At 45.6% G+C, this 16,997-nt stretch overlaps 1 protein-coding gene across 9 annotated transcripts in view; it reads right to left on the bottom strand.

Moving 5' to 3' along the window:
• Window positions 1-16,997, bottom strand: part of LOC144132384 (uncharacterized) — a 60,618-nt gene that overhangs the window by 13,524 nt on the left and 30,097 nt on the right. For 6 of the 9 annotated variants that reach the window (XM_077664745.1, XM_077664744.1, XM_077664743.1 and 3 more), the window contains one exon: window positions 8,321-8,392. The exons of 1 other annotated variant lie outside the window; for it this stretch is intronic. In XM_077664745.1, coding sequence (XP_077520871.1) covers window positions 8,321-8,392 — 72 coding nt within the window. Of the gene's footprint in view, window positions 1-6,973; window positions 7,023-8,292; window positions 8,393-16,997 lie in introns of those variants that run through there. 2 more of the 9 variants (XM_077664749.1, XM_077664746.1) reach the window with 2 other exon arrangements.

Raw genomic sequence — 16,997 nt, 5'->3', positions numbered from 1 at the left:
CGTTGTTCAAATGGCATGTCTGCAATGTCTAGAGACTAGGAATCACTGGTGCCGAGGGAGGCAAAGTCGCAGTCAGAGGGCATAGGTCAAAGAGAGAGACCATCGTCATCGGAATTCTTACGGACAGATCGGTAGATGAGGTGAATGCCGTATTCCTGTAAACGGAGAGCCCAACGAGCGAGACGGCCAGTGTGGCCTCTGAGGGAGGAAAAGCAGCAGAGGATATGGTGACCAATAAGGACAGAATGGGAACGTCCCGATGGCCCAAATGATCGCCAAGCATTCTTTTATTGCTACAGAATAATTCTTTTCGACATTTGTCAAAATGCGGCTGGCACACGCAACAACATGTTCAGAGAAACCGAGTTTTTTTTGGGCCAGAACAGCGCCGAGGTCCACGCCGCTGGCATAAGTATTAATTTCCGTGCGCTGACTGGGGTCAAAATGCCGAAGGATCGATGGGGTATCATAATGCGGCGAAGAGTGCAGGAATCTGCATAACCGGCAGATGGCCAAGACGAGAGATTTGGTCGCCTGCAAGCAGTTCAGTCAACGCAGCCGGGATGAAAGCGAAATTCCGGACGAAGCGGCGGAAATACGAGCATAGGCCTATAAAGCTACACAGCGCTTTAAGTGAAGTGGGTTGAGGAAACTCGGGTACGGCACGCATCTTGGGGATTGACAATAACGCCGTCTTTGAAGACGATGTGACCCAATATGGTAAGCCTTCGGGCACCGAAGCAGCACTTATTCAAGTTGACCTGCATGCAGGCGTTGGTCAGGCATTGTAGGGAACGCTCGAGGTGGACCAGTTGGGACTAAATGCGACATCGTCGGAATAACACAGACACGTGTGCCACTTCAGTCCGTGGAGAACTCTGTCCATCTTGCGCTCGAATGTGGCCGGCGCGTTGCACAAACCAAACAGCATTACGTTAAGTTCGTAAAGGCCCTCAGACGGAAGAAAAGCCGTTTTCTGCCGGTCACCAGCTGCAATGGGCACCTGCCAGTAGCAGGAGCGCAGGTCCAGCGGGGAAAAACATTCCGCGCCTTGCAGGCATCCGAGGGCATCTTCATTTTGGGGAATTGTATATGTTTCCTCTAATTTTATTCAGGCGACAGTAATCAACACAAAAGCGGATGGATCCGTCCTTCTTTCGTGCGAGAACAACGGGGGAGGCCCATGGGCTGTGCGAAGGGTGTATGACGGTGCGCTGGAACGTGTCCTTCACATCTGTGGTAATGACGTCACATTTAGTGGACGGCATGCGATACGGACACTGGCGCAAAGGGGCATTTGTGCCGGTGTCGATGGAATGAATGACGACGGTTCATGCGGAAAGTCGAAGGACCAACGGAAACAATGAACCTATTCAACGAGTTGATTTCTTTGAGCTGGCGAAAGGCTGGCATCAATAGAGCGGGAAAAAGCAGAAACGGATTGAGGGCTTGGCGCAGCAACAGGTGAATCGAGGGCTGCTATCTAGTGAGACGAGGCCGTCAGAGACAAGTATGTAACAACGCGATCATGTGGCTCGACACGTTCCAGACATTCGCCACGGAGAAGCGTTTACGGGCAAGAAAAGGGAATTGTGACGTAAATTGAGCTGTGGCCATCGCAGATAGTCAGAAGGGCGAAAGGAAGGAGGACGCAGTGGCGACCGGCAGCGGCGTCACACGGATTGAAGGGAAAGTTGAATCAGATAAGCAGGCGCCGGGGAGGGGGACAAGGGCTGCGGATAAGGTGGGAATAAGGTGGGGTTCTATTCTTGGCAAGTCAGTGTTTATGCATCACTTCCCGAGCACAAATTTATTACATATTCGTTCTCCTCCCAACTTGTGTCCCCGTTCAAGCGGCTCACCAAAGCCAGCTCGAGTCGTTTAATTTACCAGTTAACTTCTTTGCCTTGGTTTCAATATATTAATAATCATCAGTTCCATTCAGTGCCCGCCCTTGATCATGTTCGAGCTAAATTTAGCGATACTTTTCTGACACTATATAAGGGAAACTTGCGTTTGGTAAAACCCAAATTTCCCGAGGGTTCCATTTGGTGGACGCCTGCTTTGAGCATAGAGCGGTCCCGTGTGCGCGTTCTTCGTTCGCGTTTTCAGCGCATTTCACACCCTGAGTTTAAAATTTTCCACCCCTCAATTTATTATAGGGCTCTTGCAACGTATCGACCTAATATTCGAAACACCCATGATGAGTATTTAAAGGAGATCTGCTCCACAGCTACGCAAAAATTCCTGTTTGGCAAGCCATACAAACATGCTTTTTGCAAGCTCAGGTGCCCTTCTGTAATTCCTCCTCTTCAGTACTCTGATGGCACGTATACTGAAATGCTTCCTGACTCTGTGAAATTGCTACTTCGTACTCACATCGCTACAGATACTTTTTCCCACGATCTTCCTTTCCATACTCCCGTTCGTGGCATTATAGCACAACCTTACAATAGCTCAGTTCAAGATTTACCCCTTACTGCTGCGGAGATTGAAGCTGTAATCAATTCGATCGCTGTGACGTCTTTTCCTGGCCCTGATCCAATCTCTCCTCGTGTTGTTCGCGCCTTGTTTAATTCATTCCTTGTTTTTCCTCTCTATTTTTAATTCTGCTTTGCATTTGGGTCAATTTCCTCAGACTTGGTGAGTTGGAAGTATTACTTTTATTCCTAAACCGAATAGACCAGCGCACCTTCCCAATTCTTACCGGCCTATCTGCTTTAATTCGTCTTTCGGAAAAGTGCTCGAGCGTTTTCTGTTTGGTAGGCTGTAATATTTCCTGTTCTGGAATAATCTACTGCACAAAAATCAGTATGGTTTCGCACATGGCCGTAGTTCTGTTCAGGCTCTCTATCGTTTGCGGGAGTAATTATTTACATATCAGGAACAAAAAGGTTCCTGTGGTTCTCATTTCTCTTGACTTCAGAGGTGCATTTGATAGTGTTTAGCACCCTTTGGTTTTAAATTTTTTAAGACAACATCGTTGTCCAGAAAATTTATATTCCCTCTTGCCTTCTTTCCTAGATAACCGATATTTGACCTGTCAATCTCCTTCTTGTACTATTTCTTTGCCTTATTCTGTCAGCAGTCAGCAAGGTTCGCCTCTCTAACTTTTACTTTAGAAAATTTTAATTTTAGACCTCTTAAATCTCCGTCCCCTCACCTATCCACATTCAGGCATATGCTGACGACACTATTATCCTGGTCCCTGGAAAGACTAGCCGCGAGTTGTCAACATTGAGTTCAAATGGTTTAACATTAATCGAAAACTAGTGTGGCAAGTATCGTTTTCACTTAAACCCTCAAAAGTGTTCTTATGTTTTATTTTTTAATGGTGGCCCGGCGTTGCGCAAACGTAAGCCAACTATACGCCTAGACAATTACAGTCTCAAGTGTGAATCCAATGTAATATTATTAGGAGTTGTTTTGACTCCTAGCTAAGCTTTATTCCCGATGTTAATCATTTCCAAGAAAAAGTTATTGCATCTACGACCATGCTCCTTAATTGTTTCCGTTTCCATTTTCGTGTTTCTACATCGCATTCGCGCCTAATGTATCATCAGGTTATTCTTCCTACAATCACCTATGCCGCCCCAGCTTGGTGGTTCCATTGCCCGCTTTCCAGACTCAGAGATCGTGTCTTGTCGCGGCAATGCATTCCGCTTCTTGCTCTTACTGGTGCCTACAGTACTACGAGAGCTGTTGCTCTTCATGTCCTTGCCAATGTTCTTCCATTGCCTATTTATCTGGACCAATTATGTGCAGAGTTTATGCTTTTTACATTACGGCAACCCGTTGTCTACAGCAAGACATTTTATAACCCGTCTGAAATTCAGCCTGTACTTAATATCTTTTCTGACCATCCCTCACTGCAATTTAAATTTTCTTTTGCTCAACTTTGTCATCAGGAAGCCTTGGCCCTTTAGCGTCAACGAGCATCACACATTTACACTGACGTGTCATTCATTCATCACAGTGCTGGGGCTCCTTTTGTTGTTCTAAGCACCACACAAAAGATTTTATAAGTTCATCGCATATCCTTAGAACCACCTTCTAGTGCCTATGCCGCTGAGCTTGTAGCATTCCATTCTGCTGTTGCGTTTGCTATTAATAACCCTCCTTCAATGCCCGTTCATTTCTACACTGATTCTCTATCTCTGCTTTCTGCGCTGTCTTCAGTTACTTCATTTAACCCGACAATTATTTCCATTAAGAAAGATCTCTATCGTTTGTCTTCTCTTCCCTCATATCTTTTATTTCATATCTTGGGTCACTCCGGAATTTTCGGAAATGAGTTAGCCGACAAGGCTGCTCGTAGTGCTGGGCTATATGGCCATTTACACACTTGTACCCTTTCACGCCGTTGCGTGCGTTCCCGTTTACACCATTCTTCACTTCTTTTATGGCGAACTAATTGGCAAGAAAATAATTGCAGCAGAGAATTATTTAACTGGATGCCTGATACGCTCAATATTCCTTCCATCTGTCTACCTAGGAGTCGTCTTATTTTTTTACTCACTGGGCATATTCGATTCGCTTTCTACTTCAAAAAAATTGGCTTATCTCGTTCTTAAATTTTGTCATGCGGTATTTTGTGCGAAGTTGTCAGTCATTACTTCCTGAATTGCTCCCTTACTGCTCCTTTAGTTTCCCGTTTAAAGTCTCTCTGCTCATCTGACATTACACTGTCTACTTACCCCTCTCTTTTGAATAACCCTGCTGCTTGTGCTGTTCTGAATCAAATGGTTCATCTCATCAGCAGCACAATTACTACACCTTCCCGATGAGTTCCTTCGTCACTCTCATTTCTCCTGCATAAGCTCTGTACAGAGAAGTGCTATGTGTTCTTTTGATAGACAAGGATGCATCTCTCTGTGGCCTGACACTGCGTTTGGACCAACTGTGCCTGTGACTGTATGTGGGCTGACTTTCTGTGTGACATTATCTGTGATTCTGTCTGTTCTGTGCCTTTGGGGTTTCATGTTTTTTGTTTGTTGTTTTTATTTTCCTGCTTTTCTCTTTAAATAAGTTTTTTTAGCGTTTAGTTCTTTTTATTTTTTATTGGATTTAAGCCCGGCAAAGCGCTGCTGGTCCGGGCTTCCTCTCTCTTTCATTTATGTTTTTTGTATTTTTTTAGAGGACCAATAAAAAGGGGTGTCAGTTCCCGGAGCGACCAGCATTTTACGGGCACGGGGAGAGGAATCTCACGGTGGAGCGGGACAAAACGAAGACATTTGAATGCTAGCACGGACACAGCCGACAATCGCATGATGAACGGTGACAAAATCAGAGCCCAGAATGATATCATGACAAAAGCGGGACACCACGAGAAATTTGGCGACGTACGAAATGCCTTGGATAGCAAGGCGATCTGTGCACGCCGCCAGAGGATGGACGGGGTGTGAGCTATTGGTGCAAAGTCAAAAGTTGGTAGGAGCCGTCGTCACTTTACGCAGTCGGTGGCAAGGGCCGCAGTAATAACAGAGATAGCAGGACTAGTATCCACAACGGCGAGAACGGCGATACCTTCGACAAACACTTCGACCACATTGGCAGGGGAAGACGGAGGACATGGATAATTCGAGAGAAGCGCAGTTTTTGCCTCCGGAACTGCTGCCGTTAGCTTTCCTCAGGGAGGGAAGGAGAGCGAAGGCGTATGAGAGAGAGAGAGAGAGATCGGTGACGGAGAGAAGGCAACCGACGTGAAGAGTACGAGTTAGAGTGGTCAAGATGGCAGGGGCTAGAAGAAAGCGGTGGTGAAAGAGGCTTAAGGTCGTAGAGGAACGGGTGTGCACCGTCTCCGAAACTCGGCAAGTGCTGGGCACAGAGCTGTGCGACATAACCTGGAAATTCACAGACATAATAGATGGGGCGGTTATCCGGGGTGCGCCACAGGTTCACGACGAAGCGGCGAGGCGGCGGGTAACGACGGGTAGGTGCCGGCGGTAGGGGCAGCAGCCCGACGCATGTGTGGGAAACGTAGGCTTCAGGGCAGCGTGGTATCGCGGCAACTTCGGCGAAGGTGAAAGGGTGGTCACAGGCAGAAGCTGAGGATTGGAGGGCAAGACCTTGGCGACCTGCTCCTGGATGGCGCTTCGAAATGTGGGATCTAAGAATGGCGCAGGGTTTCTAGTCGAAGGCAGAAGTGACGGTTGGCGGGCCACCTCTTTCCGTATAAATGGCTTGATCCCAGAAAGGAGTGAGGTAGCGCTAGAAGCGAGACCGCAGAACGCCGGCGCAAAAAGAAACTCGTCGTGCACGTCAGAGCGGATAGCAGAAACCCGCTGTTGCTTCTTGACTTCATAACTTTGGCAAAGTTGGATTACGTCGACGGCTGTTTGCGGATTCTTGGCGAGAAACATCTGAAACACGTCGCCGGAAATACTCTTCAGGAAGGGTATTGGTTGATGCGTTTGCTCAGGTGGAAAACGTCTTCGATGTAACTCGTGAAAGCTTCGTTTGGCTGCAGAGCGCGGGCGCGGAGCCGTTGTTCGGCGCGCAGATTGCGCACCGAGTGGCGGCCGAATACCTCCGAGAAATTGGTCTTGAAGACAGACGAGGTAGGTCAGTCTGCATCAGGATTGCGGAACCAGAAATTAGCCGCGTCGCAAAGGTAGAATAGAATATTACGAGCTTGGTGCATCATCCCACTTGTAGGCGCTGACACGCTCGTACTGCGAAAGCCCTCGCATTGTCGTGGTCCTGAGCGCCGCTGAAGACGCTGGGGTCGCTCTGCCGGAGCCTGCCGTAACACACAATGGTAGGCGAAGGCATGGGGGCTGCACGGCAGGTGACTTCAGGCACACCGGACGTCAGAGCTAAGGTGTGGCTACGGAGCTCCATGATGAGAAGAGGAACGTACAGCAGCCTCCTCCAAATGCAAAGGGGTTTGTGGCTCAGTCAAATATTGGACATTTGCGGCGTCCGCCAACAGTCCTGGCCAAGTGTTCGGTAAGCAAGCGAGCTTCAGACCTCTGGGTCGTCGTCTTCATTCACCACCGAAACTGAGCACGGCAGCCACGCTACAATAGAGAAACAAGTTTTAGGCGGCAGCCCGGCTGAGTATTGCATACCATGTTGGACGAACGCGTGATAATGGCGCTGTACAGCCAATACGCGATACTTTCAAATGTTTTCACTATGCTTGTGCGCGCTTGATGGTACGTCAAGCTACTTGGCGCTACAAACGTCCATTCCAGGCCAGCATATTCAACTGGTTTAGATTCAAACAGTCCAAACTACAGACCTAAATTCTTGGAACGGTTTATCGGTGTACCTAAAACTGTGCCAAATTTACTGCTCAGTACAGCGGACAACTTCATGCACACCAGGCTTGTTTGCACAGAAAAATGCCAAATCATCTGCATAAGCTAATACTTTCAGCTCACTAACTAGGATACGCACACCTCAAATAGCACTACTACTCAGCTGAATGCTCATAGCGGCTATAAGCAGAAGTAGATTGCAAGCAGAAGTGGTCATATTGGACACCCCTTTTTGGCAGACGAAAATATGGAGACTGGGTATGAAAGAGAACCATTCACAATCGTTAAAGGCCACAAAACCGCGTTTTTTATTGGCGAATAAGTGTGAATGCAGTATATGCGTTTTTTTAGAACTGTATGCTAATGAGTAGGTGTGTGATTACAAAGCGAGAAGTCTAAAATCCTAACAACAGGGCTCATGATAATACAATTCTTTCGCATTCAAAGCACATAAGAAGTCTTAAGTGCCCTCCGTACTTTTTTAATCAATATATAACATCACTGGCCTCGGCATGCCCTCAAACAGCGCCAGTTATGCATTTTATAGGACAGAAAACTTCAGATTAAGATCATCAGCTTTTCAAGTTGTCGACGTGTAGGTAAAGAATATAATGCGCTATCCGAGAACCTTATAGAGAGCAGTCTTTAAAGCAAGTTTTTTTTTTCATGGCATTGCATCTTGTGTATTACGTCCTACACCACCGACCGCCTCATTAGACAAGATTTACGTAATTGTGCAATAAGCAGATGTTAGACCTTTTCAATTTGATTATAGACATTTTTTAGAAAGTGATGATGAGAGTTATGATTATTTTGTTCCGTTATTCCTGGTAGTTACCTCGGCTGCTGATTATTTATGTATATTTTTTTAAACGAAATGGAAATGTTTTCCGAACTTGAGGCCGTTGGTTCAGCGTCCACCACAGTGTCTGTCGCTCTTTTGCGTTTGAGAAAATAAATAATAAAGCCATATTAGCATATAGTTTAAACACACTAAATTAGACACGCTATAAATGTAGTGACCTACCAAGCACACATTAAAAGTAGGGACCCACCCAGGAATGTCGATGTATCTACGTCGCACGGCTTCCGAATCCAGGTCAAGCCGCCGCACAGTCTCCGCCACGCTGTTCCAATAACCAAAAATAATAACATTATATTAGCGGGTATTGTAAATATACACAAATAAACGACCTAGAAAACAATGCATAATTACCACCCCTGCTGTCATTACTGTCGACTTAGAGTGATTATTCTGCTAAGCATGCGGTTACGCGAGTGCAACCCTGCTCTAGGGAAACAAAAAAAAGAGCTGCTCCTGTTCATTGCCCATCGCCAACCGAAAAACAGAATAGCTGGACTCCTGCGGTGCGCAGGCGCCTTTGACAGAGGCGCCGCGGCGACTAAGGCCAACAAGGATTGCCCTTATAAAAGAGAATAATCTCGCTACGCACAAGCTACCAGGCCAAAGTGCTGGCTTCGTAAACTAAACCGTGTACTAGCCCGGCATGAATCAACGGTCTTATTAAAAGGCCACGGGTTCATTATGACCGCTGTATTGTAAGCCCCCCCCCCCCCCCTCCACCCCCCCCCCCCCGTAAAAAAAGCGTCGCTGCTCTCGTAGTTCGTATCCGGACCACGAAGCCGGGAATTTGAGAAGAAGGTGATTTCCAATCGATGAGTGTCATCGCCTTTGCCATAATAAGCTGCTTACGGTAGAAATAAAAGCTCCGTGTGGAAACCGAGACGACGCGTACGTACTTATCCGCTCGGCCGGCGAAAGCAGATCAAGCGGGTGTTCATGGACCATCGCCACTGCGGGTTCAAGGTCGTGCTATGCAATTATCATATGATATGTTAGCCAATGATCCGACAATGGCATTACAAATTAAAAAAAATCGAAACATTCCCCTTGGATCTTGGTTTCGGTGACTGTTGGCTTCCTTAATATATTTGTCAAACGAGCCCCTCATTTAATTTGCCGTGTCTGCTAATAGCTTAACGGTGGTCCCGGTTCTGGCGGTCTTGATGCCATAAGTGGCATAAGAGGGCTCTCGTACAGTTTCCGCCCTCGCCATTAGATGACGTTCTACGTCACACTCGCGGTATTACAGGACGTGCTACGTCCACCGCTATGGACGAGGGTGGCGCTGGTGAACACTCTCAAGGTTCGCTTACACGCAAAATAATAAATACCCACGAAAGCAGCAGATTGGACAGCCGTCGCCGTAGCTGAGTTGGTAGAGCACCGGACGCTATATTCGGAGGTCATGGGTTCAGATCCCACCGGCGGCATGGCTGTTTTTTCTGCTGCTTTATAAGTAATTTTCTTGAAACCAATTGACTGGCATTACAAATTAAAAAGATTAGAAACTTTCCCCTTGTACCTTGGTTTCGGTGACTGTTGGCTTCCTTAATATATATATATATATATATATATATATATATATATATATATATATATATATATATATATATATATATATATATATATATATATATATATGTGTGTGTGTGTGTGTGTGTGTGTGTGTGTGTGTGTGTGTGTGTGTGTGTGTGTGTGTGTGTGTGTGTGTGTGTGTGTGTGTGTGTGTGTGTGTGTGTGTGTGTGTGTGTGTGTGTGTGTGTGTGTGTGTGTGTGTTTGTGTGTGTGGTTGTTTTTTACGCTGCTTTATAATTATTTTCTTTAATTGACAGATTAATGCATTATTCTCCGATTTCAGCACGACAAATAAAAAAAAGAAACGTTCACCTGTGCACCTTGCTTTCAGTGACTGTAGGCTTCCTTCGTTTGTTTATCAAACGAGCCCCTCATTTCCCTTCCCTTGTTTGCTAATTGCTTAACGAGGGTCTCGGTTCTGGCCGTCTTGATGCCATGGGTAGCAATGAGAGTTCTCGCAAAAGCTCCCGCCCTCGCCGTTAGATGACGGTCCACGTCACACTCACGGTAATAGCGGATCTCCTATGTCCGCCGCTATGGATGAGGGTGGCGCTGGTGAACACTTTCAAGGCTCGCTTGCACGCAATACCTAAATACGCTGAGAGCAGCAGATTGGACCGCCGTCGCCGTAGTTCTGTTGGTAGACCACTGGACGCGATATTCAGATGTCGTGGGTTCGGACCGCACCGGCGGCATGGTTGTTGTTTCTGCTGCTTTATAATTGATTTCCTTTAAGCGACAGATTAATGCATGTATTATTCTGCCATTTCAGCACTACAAATAAATAAATAGGAACTTTTGTTATGCGTGTTCGTTTCGGTGACTGTTGGCTTCCTTCGTATGTTTATCAAACAAACCCCTCATTTCCGTTCGCTTGTTGATATATATAATTATACTGGTTACTGACATCTGCGCATTCCTCTATCACCTGATTGAGGGGGTGAATATGGTCTATTGTCGAGTGTCGATTACGAAAATGGGCCCGATGATTTCGTTCGTTGAAGTCTGAGGTTGTCCTGATTCTATTTTCGATTACCGTAATAAATATGTTGCAGGCAACGGATAGTAATCTAATCAATCTATAGTTTTGTACGTCCTTGACGTCTCCTTTGTTAAAAATAAAGATATTATCGTTTTTTGATGCTTTGGTACACTCGAGCTTTAAAGGCATTGGGCACAGGGGGTGACTAGATTTTGTTGCACAATCTACGTTCCCTCCTTCAAAAGATCTGCTGTTACCTGATCCTCACCAGCTGCTTTGCTCTTAAGCCTTTATTCACTTGTTCTTTCGTTAGGGGCGAGATGTCCCAATGCTGTGCACTTCTGCCTCTCTCATTAATGTTCTCATTACATTAGCCACTCTACTTTGGCGACTGCGTAGAACTGTTCGGCTTCGTTAACTTTGTAGGCCATATTAATAATGATGTTGCTGTGCGTTTTTCTTATTGCGCACATCTTTTGTTTTAGCTATGCCTAGTTTTCTCTTCACTCGTTTTAACCTGCCTCCGCTCTTTATAGAACGCTCGGTTTTCTCCATATTAAAATTCCTTCTGCCTGGTGCTTAGCGCCTATTTATTAACTTAAATATTCTGCCAGTTGTATTCAGTCCGAAGTGTTAATACGCATTCATGCTTTGGAGTTTCGTAATCAGATTTCTCGTCTCCTGAGATAGCTTCTTGGTGTCCTGTCTACCAATCCTACCGCCTAACTCTATTGGGGCAGTACGTAATGATAGCTTTGAGGATATGGTTCATTCTTTGAACATTAATATCGTCTTCCTCAGTTATAGCCAAATATCTGTTCTGCAGCGATATCCTGAATTCCTCTCTTTCCCTTTCACAGCTAACTCGGTAATGAGCTTCCGCTTAACTAATCTCTTCCGTGTCTTGTTAAGGTCTAAGCTAATTCAAGACTTGTCAATCTTGTGGTCGCTACGACGCACCTTTCCGAGGGCGTCCACATCCCGAAAGATGCCAGGGTGAGCGCAGGGTATGAAGTCAATTTCATTTTTAGACTCACCACTGGGGCTCTTCCAGGTCCAATTCCTGTTCACTCGTTTCCGGAAGAAGGTATTCATGATCTCTCAATTATTTCTTGCTGCGAACTCTGCCGATAGCTCCCCCTACTTTTCGTGGAGTCTATGCCACCGTCACCTACCACCTGGTCTCCAGCCTGTTCCTTGCCTACTTACGCATTTAAATCGCCCGTTCGTACAGTGTACTGTGATTTTGCTTTGTTCATTGTCTTTCGCCGTCTTCATACAAGTTTCCAAAGACCTGGTCATGATGGCTGCATGTAGAACCTACATGAAGTAGCCTGTGCCTACTTCAGCTTGTGAATGTTAGTAAGCCTAATGACAATGATCATTTATTCGTCACTATCATTATCAGCCTGACTACACCCACTGCAGGGCAAAGGCCTCTCCCACATCTCTCCAATTAACCCGGTCCTTTGCCAGCTGCGCCCACCTTAAACCTGCGAACTTCTTAATATCATCCGCCCACCTAACCTTCTGCCGACTCCTGCTACGCTTGCCTTCTTTTGGAATCCACTTCGCTAACCTTAAGGAGCAGCGGTTATCTTGCATTCGCAATACGTGCCCTGCCGAAGCCTATTTCTTCCTCTTGATTTCGACTAGCATGTCATTAACCACCGTTTGGTCCCTCACCCACTCTTCCCGCTTCCGGTCTCTTAACGCTACACTTATAATTTTTCTTTCCTTGGCTCGCTGCGTTGTCCTTAACTTAAGCTGAAACCTTTTCGTTAGCCTCCACGTTTCGGCCCCATAGGTGCGTACCGGCAAGATACAGCTGTTGGCCACTTTTGATTGTTGTTGGTAAACTTCTATTCGTGATTTGAGAAAACCTGCCATATGCGCTCCACCCCATTCTTTTTCTTCTATTTATTTCCCTCTCATGATCCGGATCAGCTGTCACTACCTGCCATATGTAGACGTATTCCTTTTACCACTTCCAGTACCTCGCTTCGAACTGTGAACTGCTGTTCCCTTGCTAGGCTGTTGAACATTACTTTGGTTTTTTGTGCATGTTAATTTTTTGTCCCACCGCTTTGTTCTGCCTGTCTAAATCATTGATCATGCTTTGCAGTTACTGTCCCTACTGACTCAGCGAATCGCATATTATTTAGATATTCTCCATTTTCTTTTATCCCCAACTTTTATCCCCGGCGGTGAATAGCATTGGCGAGATCGTATATCCTTGCCTGACACACTTCCTTATTAGAATTTTATTGCTGACTTTATGGAGGAGTATGCCAGCAGTGCAGTTCCTATAGGTACCTTCCCGTATTCTCACATACGGCTCTTCTACACCCTGATTCCGCAATGCCTGTACGACAGCAGAGGTTTCCACTTAGTCGAATGCTTTCTCGTACTCAATGAAGGCAATATATAGGGGTTGGTTGTATTCTGCGCATTTCTCTGTCACCTGATTGAAGTGTGAATATGATACGTCTTATTCACACTATAATATTCACACTAATGACAAAAGCTGCATCTATTCGCTTCGGCCGCAATTGACACCATATCGTTGCCACCATATTGTGGACGCTATAGACCTCTTCTATATTGCCACCTATGTTCTGATTGATGAGGAATACCATGCCCAGCTCTCGTCTATCGGCTAATCCACGATAATACAGTACATGCCCGCCCCTCAGCTCTGTATACACCATATCTGTCCTCCTAGCCACACTAAGCCCCATGACATTTAATAGCCTCTAGTTCTTCTAACAGCACTGCTAGAGTAGCCTCACCGGGTACATCTACAGCGTTACACGTTGCCAGGTTCAATTTTGAAATGGCGGCCTGTCCGGAGCCAGATATTATTAGCACCCTCCGCAGCGTCACAGGTCTATACCACCGCCTTGGTCAATTGCTGCGCAGACGCTCGGCATTGAGGGCCCAGAGTTATTTGCATTGTTCGTAGAAGTTTGGAACCATGTACTACATCAGGGTGGCCAAATGCCGTTCTTGTGAGGGAGTGCAATGTAGGTTCTGGTCACCGAGCTCAGGCTGCAATCCAGGCCTGATTATGCAGTTCTATCGAAAATGGGAGATCTTTTTTTTTCAAACCCGGTGGAGAATTGCGCGGCACCGTTATTCTAACCCCGGTCCTCATGCACGCGAAACGGATGCTATAACTCTACGTCGTCGCTTTATCAACTTAAAGTTATTTCTATCATTTTTCATTTCATAGCTTTCTTTGATGTGCTCAATTAGCATCCAAGTTTCTCACTCTTGGTGAGTGCCAGGAGATCACAGGTGCTTTGTTCCCTCCTCTTAAGCGGTACCGGTAAACTATCATTCATCATCCGAGAGAACACGCCAAATGATCTGTATCCTATTGTTATGTATTCTTCTAATTATTTAACTCTTGTAGTTCATGCCAGCTGTCACTACTTTCCCTAAGTTAATGCATTCTCTTACCGCAGCCTATCGTAAACTGCTGTTTCTTTACGAGAGTGTTAAATACAATTTTTTTTCTGCATAACAATTTTTAGACCCACCGTTTCATTTTACTTGTCTACATCTGCGATTCCGCTTTGCCGTTCGTTATGTGAGATAGCAAGCCAATATGACGAGCAAATCATTGAATACTAAGGTATTTTTCATTTACTGTAATCCCCAGTTCCTCCGAGTCCAATTCCCTGAATGCCTCTGGTAAACACGGGGTGAATACTACAGCACATTTAGTGTATTTTTCTCTACGCCTTTACTGATTGCCATTATACGACTTACTTTGTTTATATTGACATAGTGCATTCCGCATGTTCGCTTAGCGCTGACCTGAAGCACGCGCCGCCTCAAAAGAAGAAGAAGAAGCGATCTGGAGCTGTGGTTGCTGTGGTCAAGACGTTCGTAGCGGTTACAGGCAATGAAGTAGCGGACTGTATGGCAAAGGCGTCCCTCAATGGCCCCGTGCTACCTATCGTTCCGGTTACAGCGTACATTACATAAGAGAGGTTCCGGCGACAAAATTTGTTAAGAATGACAACTGGTTCTCTTTTATGATCTTGATTACCTGCACCTGAGGTATTCGTGGACCAGGCAATCATGCCATTCACGGCAGGTTGAGATATCTCTATCAAGGCTCCGCTGTCGGATCCCACCCTTAAATTTTTATTTGCACAGGTCTGGGTTGGCGCTTTATCCCGTATGCGTATTCTGTGGTGAGCACGAAACCATAGACCATATTGCGTTGTTTTGTCGCCGGTACACCATGATGCGAAGACGGTTTTTAGAGAAACTTCTACAACAGCTTGGCCTTTGTTTGAACAGCCCATTCTTATTGTCGTTTGGAGCCATCATACTTGGGTACAGCCACAAGTTTGTTTTTACTGCCTTGCAAAATTTTTATGGAATCAAGACGGCTACCTAGTTAGAATTTTTTAAAAATTTTTCAATATTATTTTTATCCTTACAATTATCATTATCGTTTAACTACTCGGCTATAAAAATCAGTCTCGATCTCCTGCGTGCGTTATGCATTCCCAGTTTTATTTCGTTCTTTGTTTTTGTTTACTTCTTCCGTCCTTAAAATTCATTTTAATTTCGTCCAGGCATTATTTACCTCAAAAACTCTCTGTCCCCCAAATTCTCGGCCAATCCCCCTATGTAGGCATGTGCCATAGTATATGGACCACAACAACAACAACAACATTCGTCGAAACCTGCCGCTGTCTCTTGTGATCAGTGATCTCGCGCATTCACGCGTGGCAATATAGTGGCTATGCAGCCGGTACAGATATTTTTCAGCCCATTTCGTATCATATGCCTCTTCTAAATGTTCATTCCGCAGTTCCTGCAAGCTTCTACAGTGTACTGAAACTTTTCTAACCTGCCATTCTATGTGACATCTTTGAACGTCAGCCGATCACCGCTCAGCCGTCCTTCGCACTACCCCCGCAACTCTACTAATCGGAAAAAACATCTACGCAAGCGCAACACTGCGGACCTGTAATGTATTGTCTTAGGCCAATATCTAGGTGCCATGCTAGTCGAAACCATGAATAAATGGGCATGGGCAGGGCATGTAACGTGCAAGGCCATACAATCAATGGCCGTTAAGGGTAAAGGACCGGATTCTTAGACTAGGCAGGCGTAGTTGAGGTCGGCAAAATGTCTTTTGGGTGGAAAAGGAAGACTGCGAGGTCGCGATGGCAGCAGCTGGTAGAGGACATTTTCTTTATTTTACAGGGGTATGGGAGAGGCCTTTGTCCTATAGTGGGTGTAGTTAGGCTGATGATGAAAGTGATCTCACAGACCGAAACATAAAGGCTGACGAGAGCTTGTTCTTCTTTGACTAGGTGTCGTTATTCAGTAACATTCCAATGCCCCTCGCCGGCTCTGTTGCTCGCAGCGCAATAGAGAACAACCCAAATCGGCGTGACCTAACACTACTGAACAAAGACGAAGTTATTAATGTTATTGCTGGCAGACAAGGCACACACTGCGACTGGAACTAACAAGAGTTGTTATTTCCGGTCGCAGGGTGGCCTCGTCTCTCCTCTGTCCGTCGTTTGACTGGTTTATTTATTCAAGAGCATCTGTCAGCTCACCGAGATCGCCACTCTTATATAAATATACGGAAAGAGTGTCACTGAAACAACTTTTTTACAGCGCCACTTCGCAATCTTTCCGGATTCTTCAGATTATCAAGAGCTCCTACCTCTTGAACACTCATTGCCACAAAACTTCTCTATATATACAAAGGGGAAAATACTGCAAATTCTTGTACCTGAAGCTAACATTATCAATCTAGGCTTACCCCAATAAGGGTGCGCAGATGGTTCTGCGGCCTCATACAAAATATGTTGAAGTTTTGATCTTGTCGCCAGATATAAGGGTGATAAAAATATAAAGAAATGACTGGTGGTTCAGCATTGCTTGGCAAGGAATACTACGAGGAAACGGAATTATATGAAGGTTCACACTCCTTTCACATGTCTGAAAGCGCGATTGAGGTGCCCCCTGACACAGGAAGCCAGTTATGCGCGTATTCAACGTTTTGAACTTCAACGCTAATTTATGAAATGTACGCCGCAGGCCTATGCTCTGGTGACCCAGGGAGTCAGTTTTGCGCATCCTCAATAGTTTCATCGTCCATGCTGATTTACTCAATGTATGCCCGCGGCCTATGCTACAGTGCCGCGTTTCTGCAGCAATTTTGTCAACGCCAATGCGTATTGCTCTAGTGTGGTGTTTGTGCCACAATGTTTCAACGCCAACACATATGGCGCATATATAGCTCCAATAGCAAATGTCATTTTGA

This window comes from Amblyomma americanum, chromosome 5 (genome assembly GCF_052857255.1).
Source record: "Amblyomma americanum isolate KBUSLIRL-KWMA chromosome 5, ASM5285725v1, whole genome shotgun sequence".
NCBI lineage: Eukaryota > Metazoa > Arthropoda > Arachnida > Ixodida > Ixodidae > Amblyomma > Amblyomma americanum.
Note: the sequence above shows the minus strand (reverse complement) of the source record. Positions and strands in the feature narration are given on the sequence as shown.